We start from the raw sequence: 11,649 nt of genomic DNA, 5'->3' as shown, positions 1-11,649 counted from the left end.
TCTTGTGCGGTCCGCACTTCACAGAGGCTCCTGGACTTGGTCTTTTTGCATACTCTCTGATATTTGAATCTTAAGCCCAGTTCTGCGGCTGCATAATTCATGTACGGTCTGCACATTACTGAAAGTCCTGCTGGGTATTTCTTCTTGGTTTATGACTGCAGATGGAATTTTGCGGTCCGCAATTTCTTCTGCGGATGACACATTTGTGTTTCTGCGCCCTTTATTGCCTTGTGCTTTGGAACACTCCTTTTTGAGTCGAATTTTATCTTGGGAGACCAAACTTCTAGCATTCCTGCAATTTGCACAATTTCATTAGTTTCGGGAACACAATTCAATACTTTCAGACTGAAACAAAAGCTAAGAGGTGCTAATAAGCAGTCAAATTCCCCACTTATCAACTCCCCCAAACTTAAGTCTTTGCTTGTCCTCAAGAAAATAAATTAGTTCCCACCTCCAAAAGTTAAGGGTCATTTCAGCGAGTCAAAGGTGAGCCATCTCCATATCAGTTGGGACCAACAATTACCCACACTACTCATATATTATCAACAAGGCGACAAGTTAAACATTCATGCCCATATAAATCTAATGTGACATTTGAGCTTCAAGAATCGACTTTACTCATCAAGGACACTTACTCTATCATGTAAGTCATGGTGGACTCCAAACTCTTCCTCCTCTACTTTCCATTTTCCTAGCTCACTTACGAAATTCAGCACTCAATCCAAAGATTTATGAAAGGTTCACTCAACTCTCTCAAGAGAATGTCACAAGTACGGCTTCAAGTACCATAGGCTTGCCCCTCATGTAAATCGCCACTAATGTAAGCTCACTCGGTTTAAAATCAAGTAGGACTTCTTTCGGGATCTAATGAATGCTTTTGGGTTAGGTTAGGATATCATATGGGTAAGTGGTTACACCTTCATTAAGGACTCCATCATTCATTTCTCGGTTCATACTTTGCCAATTCTTAGAGGTACTTTCTTTTCATTGGGGAGTAGAGAAATTTAGCATCACTCTTTCTTGATCATTTCATTCTTTTTCTCCCTTTTTGATTTTCTTCATGTTTGGGATCATTACCTCTTTTTGAATCCCTTCAGCCCTTCACTTATTCATTTCTTTTGCATATTTCTTTTTGTTCTTTTCTTTTCTTGCCTTTTCTTCTCATATAGATCATTTATTTTCTATTTTTGTGCCTTGATACCTTTTTCAAGTTCCTCTTCTCTCCCCCAAACTTACGTTTTAAGCCATTTATCTCGTAAGAGTGCTAAGGAAAACTCGGGTGCCAAGAGAGGGTCACGATAAAAACGGGTAAAAGATTGTAATATGGTTATCAAATAAGAAAGGCTAGAGGCTCAAAGAGGTTGACTAGGGATAATGACATTGGTTGGAAATAGTAAACTCAAACAGGACAAGGAGAGCCTACAATCACTTCTCAAACCAAGAAAAACTTAGGATTTCCCTTGAAACACATTCGGGGCATGTTCTAGACCCTTCGCATGGATACTTGAACTAGCAATAATTCATCTCACCCCTCAGGCAACCGGATTGTAAAAGAGGACAGAGTCGTAGGCCCACAATGAACACATTCAAGTTTAAAGATCACTATGGTCCAATTAAACCATTGGATGACTGCCAAAGTCAACATAAGAGTCACAAAGTCACTAACTAGAGCTATTTCTTTCACAAACCTTGTTTCTAACCATAGGCACATAGTTAAGGGTATTGGTGCCAATTGAAGCATGGTTGACTCTTCGAGTATGACTTAATTAGGTCTTTTTATTCATTACTACTACTATTGTTACCTAAACACAAAAAACTGATTCATTCCCTTAAGAAGGTTGTCACGCTATCCATCATTGGGACGAGTCACCTGGTTCACACAACAACTACCTTTGGAAAGAATCGTGGCATTAAGAAAACCAAAGGCTTATTATCTACTAAAACATAAAAAGAAGCTACTAAATCAAACAAAGAAGCTACTAAATCAAATAAAGACTAATAAAGAAACAAAAACAAAGAAGTTAATAAGAAAAAACCACTGAAGATAGAATGAATATACATAATGAGAGAAAGAGAGAAAATATATATACATAATAAGAAAAGAGAGAATAATATCAAGTTATTACAGGCCAAATGTCTCAGAATGTATCAAATATAATCAATAAACTCCACCCCCGAACAAAGATAAGCATTGTCCCCAATGCCTAAAAAATAAGAGTAAAAGAGGGGAAAAAGTGAAGAGAACTAGCTATGGCTCCTTGGACTTCATTGTGTCCCAGGCAGTGTCATCGCCCTTAGGCTCAGCCAACTGAATCTCATCATCCTCAACTCTGAGTGTGGCTGGGTTGGCGAACATTTGACGCACTTCCTCAGTAAGTGTCGTCAACAAGTTCTGGCTCTTCAGACTGGCCAGTTGGTGCCGCCAGTGCAGATGGTGTTGTTGGATCTGGGACAGAGTGGTCTAGGTCAAGCATCATGTCAAAGGGGAGATCTGCGGCTGTAGAAAGCCTGGTGACATGTCTCCGGAGCTTGTCTACTGACTTCTTGCTGACTTGGGATTTTATCATTTTCTTGACTTCTTTTCCTATCTCTTCGATCACTGACCCGTGCTATACAAAGGTATCCATAATAGTGTTCTAGTTCTCTAGGAGCTTCTTCAATGTCTATTCAACTGTCGAGGAAAACTGAGGTGCCTGAACTGAATACTGCGCTACAACAGTATTGGATAAGTCAGACAACTTTGCAGTGGCTGTTTGCATCCCGTTGTTGAGACTCGCTAATATCTAGGAGACTTACAGCACATAAAATGTGGCAGTAGGCATATGCACCGACTTCAAAGCCGAGGTGGGAGTTGTGGAGGGAGTTGTAGTAGGGGTTGTGGAGGAAGGCAGAGGCATAACTGCGACACTGGAGGAAGGTTCGACCGAAGTGGATGGGAGATCAACTGCTCGGTAGCTACCATAGCTGGCTCATCAGACTAGCCCGTGGTGGTAGGAGGCGAGACTTTCTTTTACAGATTGTTTGCATCCATCGATGGATACCGAGTAAAAGGCTTCTTAGGATTCACCTTCGTGTCATAATCCCTCTGATCTACCCTTGCATCCGTGAGATATTCTGTGATAGTGTTGGGATATGGGTAGGGCGAGTCATCTTGCCGAGCAATCACTGAGATGTTGGCCGACATCACAACGCCCACATTGATCACGTACCTGGCCATAATTGAACAACCATAACTACCTGAGTAATCGTAAGGTAAGTCTTATTCTGGCTTGGGTCCAGTCTGCTGCAGACGAAGGTTTGCCACCCCTTCGCTTTGAAACTCAGAGTTCTACGGTGGATAGGAACCCCAACAAAAATCCATGGAGGTGGTGGCCCTGGTGCTGCTAGAATCTCCGCTAACCAAGGTCGGGCTGCGTCTTCCAATGCATACTTCTCCAAATATTCCTTTGGCTCAACATCTTCGAAGCCCAAGTACGTGTTAAGTGTATGTTGATCAAATCTAACTTTTAAGTTACGTACTTTAGTCACTTTTATCCCCTTTCTGATGTGAGCCACATTTGCATAGAATTCCAGGATCATGTACTCTTTGGTGTCCGTTACACTTTGCGTGAACCACAGCCACCCCTTGCATTCCCAGAACTGTCTCAACATTGCTGGGTTGTACCTCTCTAAATCTTTAAATAGAAACTGTCGCTCGAAAGTTAGCGACCTCATTGGCCACCATGTATGAAAGCTGGTGAAGGCTGCCAAGATGACAAATCGGTCCTCCCAAACCTCTTTCTTCTTTGACCTTTCAAGGCCGACAGCTGTAGCATCTTCCCCTCTGCCATCATCGAGGATATCCTGAACTAGTGTATCTTGTGCCGTAGGGATAGGTGTAGCCGATGGCTCAGAAGCTTGACTATCACTCTTCGAGTCCTCAAAAAGTGCTATGAGATGAGGATGGCTCGCCCCTGAGTTGGTATCCCCCTTGCAGCCTTGATTGTGCGGTTGGATGCTCGTGAACAGAGGCTGAGTTGCCCTCTGATGCTTCCCTAGACAGGACATATAATCTCGTCTCGGAGAGATCTGCACCTCTCTCTCTGCTGACTGTAGCTTTCTTTGTAATAGTCTTTTGTTGGCCAAGGGGTAAGGCACTCTTTCCTCGACACCGTGAAGGTTCCCCTCTCCCTTTAGATGTGTCGCTGTGTCCTCTAGATCGAACCATTGTATGTATTAAGTAAAAGAGATTGTTAGTTGCAATTCAATATTCAGACATACACGGGAGATATGCAAGTAAGCTATAAACTAGAAGACACAGTGAGAGTACACAGTCAAAGCATGCTTATAGGAAACCAGGTATGTGGTCCGCATAATTTGCTTGTGGCCGCAGATGATGAATTACGGACAACACAATTTTGTTTTGTTCCCGCAAAAGTCGAGTGCGGTCCACACAATTCTGCCTATGGCCACACCTCTGAGACCTAACAAATGCCAACTCTCTGATAACAAAGAATTGGTTGATGTACGGCCACAACACGTTTTCTGCGGTCTGCACAATTAAACTTGCGGCCGCACATTGGAGTCTCAAAGCAGGTAATCTCTGATGATAGTAAAAGTGCATTTCTAAGGCCGCAATGGGAATTCTGCGGTACGCACATTTTACCTTACGGCCGCAGATCCCTTCTTCACTAATGCTGCCCTAAAATCATTTTCTGCGGACCGCACAAATTCAGGTGCGGCCACATAATTAAAAAATTATGAACATTTCATTTGTTTCATTTTAGGGTTTTCAATTTCGTGCATAATTTGACATGAAAACATCGTAGAAGATGTATTATTTAACCCATTACAGATTTACTGCCACATGGATACACAATTGAATTCTAATGACAAATGGCCTAAAAATAACTACAAATCTACAAATTAAAAGAAAATGATTAACAAAAAATTGAAGCATAGCAGATGAATGAGTGTAATGAGTGACTGATCAAGGATGTTGTGTGTGTGTACATATGAAATCACCAAGAAATTTCAAGAGGGCACTATTTTTATGCTCAGAGAGTGAAAAAACGTAATGCATGCCCTTGTTCATCTATTTATTTGAGTTGGATGGCTAAAGGATGGAAGAGCGAGTGCGGCCACACAATTTCATGTGTGGTTCGCACTCTATTACCTGGTGACCTTTCCTCAGCCTCTCATCTGCGGTCCGCACAATTTTGTGTGTGGTCGCAAATTTCATGTCGCGGCTGCACATTTCCTTTTGCGGTCGCACATCGACCTTTTCTCTAACAGACTAAACTTCAAAGAGTTGAGATTTTCAACCTTTCATTTGTTCGGTCCACAAGATAATTGCGCGGCCGCATTGCACTTTTGCTGTAACAACCATAAATGTGCGGTCCGCCAAATTCAACTGCGGTCCGCGATTCTTGCATCACTTAGCCAGATTTCTGTCCATAATTCCTGTAAGTCACATTCATCCCTTTAGCACACTTCAAATCAAGTCAGCACAAATATAACACCTAACCACAAAAGAAAAAAAGAAAAAGAAACATGGGTTGCCTCCCAAGAAGCACCTGATTTAACATCGCGACATGACACAGAATACCATCAACTGAAATGAACGACCGCCACGACGTGGCTATCTCCAACCTTTCCCAAATAGTGCTTCACCCGGTGACCATTGACTCATAATACTTTATTGTTTTTGTTCTTCAATTCTAATGTACCTAAAGGTGTCACACCCACAATTTCATACGGACCACTCCATTTAGACTTTAGCTTCCTGGGATACATCCTCAACCTTGAGTTAAACAACAATACAAGATCGCCCACCTTGAACTCTTTATTCCAAATGTATTTGTGATGAAGATATTTCATCTTTTCTTTGTACAAGCACGAACTTGTATAAGAATGGTACCGGAACTCATCCAACAACAACAAAAACAACGACCCAGTGAAGTCCCACTAGTGGGGTCTGGGGAGGGTAGTGTGTACGCAGACCTTACCCCTACCCCGAGAGGATAGAGAGGCTGTTTCCGAAAGATCCTCGGCTCAAGAATACAAAAGGAAGACGAAAAGAGGCAATATGTCAGTACCATCAATAGAAATCATAGAACAAAGAACAACATCACCAGAACTAGAAAATAAGTGAAAAGAAAAATAATAACCAGTAGATAAAGCATAGCACTAAGAGGAACGTTAACCACTAACAGTCTAAGACCAAGTCCTAATAGACTAGCCTCACTTTGGAGCATCATAGAGATACTAGTACTATTCCATATATACTAACATTACTTTTGCCGGGGCCACTTCATGTTTAGTGGATGCAGGTGGTTCCATAGCAGGTGGTATTGATCAATGATAGCAGCACACCCTCTCCTCAGCTGACTTGGTGAACCCCACTTCATTTCGGGGTCCTGTATCTCTTATCCTTTGTACATAGCGTTTGAGGTATAGACGGGGCCTTGTTGCCGGCACTGTCATAGAACTCTTTTGTTCCTATTAAAGGCCTCGTAGACATAGTGTGCATTGTATATGTTTTTGGGAAGGTTAAACTAAAAATGTTGTAATTGTATCATCTGTTCCACAGTAACTATTATTGTACAATGTACTTTTTGGAGACTTGTTAATGACGTAACTAATGAAAATGAACTGGTGTTATTCACATGACCTCTTACTGTCTAATTAATGAAATATATTCTTTTCTTTATTCATGGGTGAGTTGGGTAGACGAAACTGTGAAGTCTTGCTCGACTGGGGTAACTCTGTTGAGCGTCGGTCACACTCTCCAAGGTCGGGGCGTAACAGGACCGCACATGAATTGTGCGGCCGCAAAACTGGGCTAAGAATCGAAGATCAGAGAGTATACAAAAAGACCATGTCCAGGAGCCTCTGTGAATTGCGGACCGCACAAGAATTGTGCGACCGTAGAAGAATTGCCTTGCGGCCGCAATCTAGAAATGTGTGGACGCAAAAGATTTCCTTGCGACCAAAGTTCAGGAATTTGCGGCCGCAAAACTCCACTTCCTGCCAGATGAAGAAATCTGCAAACCACACATGGAATTGTGCGGCCGCAGGACCTCTTGAGGGGCATTTTTGTCTGAGATTTTCAGCCTTGTATAAATAGAAGAGTTTTACAAAATTAGGTCAAGTTTGAACATCTGAATTTGCTGTAGTCATTTTTCTTTACTACTTTAGGAAGTTTCATATTACTTTGGTGTATTTACATTAGATTTAATCATTGTAAGCTTCCATTATGAGTTTAATTAGTTTTTCTTCTTTATTTGCTTTAAATACCATTATGAGTAGCTAGACTTTTACTAGGTTTGTAGCCCAACCCTAGTGTGTAAACCTTGTGGATATCTAATTTAGTGCTTGTTTATGATTGGTGTTAAGTATTTAGCTCAGTTCATGCTTTAATTAAAAAAATAATAGTTGCAAACATTAATTCATCCCTATTCGATCTAGTCTCTACTTGAGGAAGAGGGACCCGTTCTAGGATAACTTAGGTTACAAGGAATTTGGTAAATTGAGAGATTGATCACCCTAATTAAATGGTTCAACCTAGAGATAGTAATAACCCGACTTGAGTTCTTATCAGCTATTTTGGGTGATACCCATTTGGTCTTGAGGAAGCAAAATTGGGCAAAACCACTTTCTAACCGAGAGGTATTTAGTGGGTAATGTAGAGTTGAGAGCTATAATACACCCCAATCAACAAAACAAGCATTAACGTCTTTATCCCATTAGGCAAACACCAAGGTTATGGTCAAAACCCTAGGCCTTTTACCTATTTATAAAAACCTTAAAAAACGATTATCTCTAGTTTACTTTCTTTATCTTGCAATCATTAGATTAATAGTAGAAATAGAAAACAAATCCTTGTTGTGAAAGTGCAATCTAGATAATCCAATTGCTCATTTGAAATATATAACCCAAACTCCTATCCTAGATCCTAGTGGATTCGACCCCGACTCTGGGAATTTATTATTGCATACGACCGTTTCATATCTCTATTGAGGTGTATTTTTGACGTGATCAATTTTTGGCTTCGTTGCCGGGAGGTAAAAAAGGTGTTAGCTATAGATTTGGGTGTGTTTTTAGAATATCTTCATTTCTTTTCATGTTACTAACGTGTTTGAGAAATCGTAGGTACAACCATGGCGAACATTGAGCTCATAAATATGCCTTTGGGGGATGTGGACGTTGAGGATGAGCAAGTTGATGAGGTTCCTCTTAAACCTTAATCCAATAGAAGAGGCCGAGTGCCTCATGACAATGCCCCCGTTCCACCCCCGCCTCCACCATGAGCGGCTCCACACTGGGTGTTAGCCAATGAAGGATATGCTAGTGTAATAGTCCCTCCCCGTATTAGGGCGGGCAACTTTCAAATCACCAATGTGATGCTCACCTTTCTATAGCAACGGGGTTTCTTCACCTGTGCTCCAAGTCAAAATGCATACAAACATTTGAAGGGGCTTGTGGACACTTGTTGGGGCAGAAAACAAACAAATGTCTCTGAGGATGCATTGAGGCTAAAGCCTTTTCCCTTCTCTTTACGAGGGAAAGCTTTAGATTGGTTGGAACGTTTGCCGAACCATTCCATTCACAATTGGGATGAATTGGCGGAAAAGTTTATTTCTAAGTTCTTCTCTCCGGGTCACATGGCTATACTCTGGGATGAGATTTTGGCATTCAAGCAAGATCCAAATGAATCACTACACGAGATATGGGAACTTTATAGAACAATGGTGAAGGAATGTCCCAACAACGATATGACGGAGAATATGATTCAACAAAATTTCTATCGTGGGATTAACACAACCAACCAATGTGTAGTGAATCAACTTGCGGTGGGAAATTCATGACTATGCCTTACGTGGAGACGCGTGAGATTTTAGATGAAATGGAAAAATCATCATTGGAGTGGCAATCACGGGCTAATGTTCCACAAGGTGATCCGAACGTGATCCACCTTTACAAAGAGTTTCATGACCATGGGCAAGCCATTGCCGAATTGACTACCACCATGAATCAATTAGCAAAGGCTCACCTTTAACAATTGTAAAATCCTAAGCAAGTCAATGCCATGGAGGGAGTGAATATGATGGTGAACAAAAGAAGGACCAAGGGTCCACAAGTGCAACATCGAGTGGAGAATTATGTGCAAGAGGATAGTGGTTTTGATCAAGATGATTCTTACAACGAACAAGAAGAGGAGGTGCAATATGTGAACAACTTTGAAGGGAAACGAAATAATTTCTATTGCCCAAACCAACAACAATGGCGACCTCAAAACAATCAAGGTAATTGAAATTCTAACAACCAAGGAAATTGGAGTGGTGGCAACAATCAAAGGAATTGACATAACAACAACAATCAAGGAAATTTGAGTGGCAATAATCAAGAAAATTGGGGGGGGGGGTAACAATCAAGGCGGATGGAACAATAATCAAGGAAATTGGGGGTCGGGTTTCCAAAGGCCCCGATGTATCAACAACCGAGAAACCCGCCTCTTCATCCTTCCCATGGTCCAAGTTCTTCAAACAATGAGATGGGCGTGATGGAAAAGAATGCCGATTTGGATGCCCAACATGCCTCACACAACATATCGATCCGCAACTTAGAAGTTCAAATGGGGAAAATATCTCAAGCTCTAAATTCTCGCCCTAAGGGGCACTACCAAGTGACACGGTAGTAAACCTAAAGGGTGAAAACAACACGGGGAATGCCATGGACATTACTACAAGAAGTGGAAGAGGTGGGAATGCACCCATCTCAAGTCAAAAGCAACTTGTGAATGATGATCAAGTGGTGCAGAAAGAAGAGATCTAGAACAATGTGGTACAATCAAATGATTAAGTTAGGATTGATATTGATGATAGTGTGATAGAGACTCAAGAGGGGGTCAACCTTTCTAGGGATCACATTATTGACATACCGAAGTCGATAGTGCAAAAGGCTAAGACACCATTTCCTAAGCCTTCACCTCCATACCCTCAAAGACTTCCCAAGCAAAATGGTGAGAATCAATTCAAGAAGTTCATTCAAATGATGGAGAGTCTCATTAAATGTGCCATTAGTTGAAGTTTTGGAACAAATACCCGGTTATGCAAAGTTTATGATAGATCTCGTGACAAAGAAGCAATCAATGAATTTTGAAACTATCAAAGTCACTCATCAAGTGAGTACAATTGTGCATTCAATGGCTCCTAATTTAGAGAATCCTGGTGTTTTCACGATTCCTTATACAATTGGTAGTGCCGAGTTTGCTAAAGCTCTTTGTGATCTTGGGGCAAGTATCAATTTGATGCCCTATTCGGTTTTCAAGACCTTGGGACTTTGGAAACCAAGACCCACCTCTATGAGATTGCAAATGGCCTATCCTACTATAAAGAGACCTTTAGGAGTGATTGAAGATCTTTCGGAAGATTTTGTTATTCTATATTGTGAAGTTGATTATGAGGTGACGATTATTCTTGGAAGACCTTTCCTTGCTATGGGTAAGGATCTTTGTGATGTTAAAGCCGGAGAACTCACTTTCCGAGTGGGTGATGAACAAGTGGTTTTCCATGTGTTTAAGTCCATGTGGCAACCAAATAGCAATGAGGTATGCTCTTTTGTGGACTTGCTGACCGATATTATTGTTGATGACACAAGTGCTGTGATCAATGTTGGTGATATGTTGGAGGCTTTCTTGCTCAACTTTGATGATGACAAGATGGATGGCTTCATGGAATATGTGAACTCTTTGCAAGGAATGGGGTCGTACAATTATGCACCCTGAAAATTATCTTTGGATCTTGAAAATAGGACAACTTCTCCTACAAAAACTTCCATTGAAGATCCTCCTACCTTGGAGTTGAATCCATTGCCTCCACATCTTCAGTATGAATTTCTTGTCCCTTGTTCTACTTTACCAGTTATTCTTTCCTCTTGTTTGACTAACGTGCAGGTCGATTCTACATTGGCGGTGCTACAAAAGAGGAAGAAGTCTACTGGGTGGACATTGGCGGATATTCAGGGAATAAGCTATGCATTTTTCATGCATAAGATCAACTTGAAGGAAGGCGCCAAACCATCTATTGAACATTAAAGGAGACTCAGTGAGGCTATGCAAAAAGTTGTCAAAAAGGAGATTATCAAATAGTTGGATGTCGGGGCTTTCTACCCCATCTCCGATAGTTCGTGGACTTCTCCGGTTCAATATGCCCCGAAGAAGGGGGGCATGACGGTGGTCACCACTGACAAGAATGTGTTGATTCCTACAAGAACGGTGAACGGATGGATGGTGTGTATGGACTATCGCAAGCTCAACACCGTCACAAGGAAGGATCATTTTGCACTTACTTTCTTAGATCAAATGATTGATAGATTGGCCGGTAGTGCTTTCTATTGCTTTCTTGATGGGTATTCAGGATGCAACCAAATTCATATTGCTTCAGAGGATCAAGAGAAAACAACCTTTACATGTCCCTATGGTACTTTCGCCTTCAAGTGGATGCCATTTGGTTTGTGCAATGGATCGACAACTTTTTAATGCTATATGATGGCTATCTTCACGGACATGGTAGAGGACTACCTTGAAGTTTTCAGGGATGGCTTCTCGGTGGTTGGAGATTCTTTTGATGGTTGTCTTGCAAATCTGGATAAAGTGTTGGCTACATG

General features: G+C 41.4%; 1 protein-coding gene across 1 annotated transcript; it reads left to right on the top strand.

Moving 5' to 3' along the window:
- The first annotated feature begins 10,186 nt into the window (after nucleotides 1-10,186).
- Nucleotides 10,187-11,077, top strand: LOC138900189 (uncharacterized). The gene is made up of 2 exons (XM_070186904.1): nucleotides 10,187-10,591; nucleotides 10,937-11,077. Exons 1-2 carry the CDS (start codon nucleotides 10,187-10,189, stop codon nucleotides 11,075-11,077), a joined length of 546 nt encoding a protein of 181 aa, XP_070043005.1.
- The last annotated feature ends 572 nt before the right edge of the window (nucleotides 11,078-11,649 follow it).

This window comes from Nicotiana tomentosiformis, chromosome 10 (genome assembly GCF_000390325.3).
Source record: "Nicotiana tomentosiformis chromosome 10, ASM39032v3, whole genome shotgun sequence".
NCBI classification, from domain to species: domain Eukaryota; kingdom Viridiplantae; phylum Streptophyta; class Magnoliopsida; order Solanales; family Solanaceae; genus Nicotiana; species Nicotiana tomentosiformis.
The sequence above is the reverse complement of the archived record's forward strand: the minus strand, read 5'-3'. Positions and strand labels throughout refer to the sequence as shown.

Bases quoted from the DNA above. Each gene is read 5' to 3' on its own strand.
- LOC138900189 (XM_070186904.1), top strand. From the start codon at position 10,187: ATGGCTCCTAATTTAGAGAATCCTGGTGTTTTCACGATTCCTTATACA. The intron at 10,592-10,936 runs GTATGCTCTTTT...ACTAACGTGCAG, and splicing joins GGCAACCAAATAGCAATGAG to GTCGATTCTACATTGGCGGT.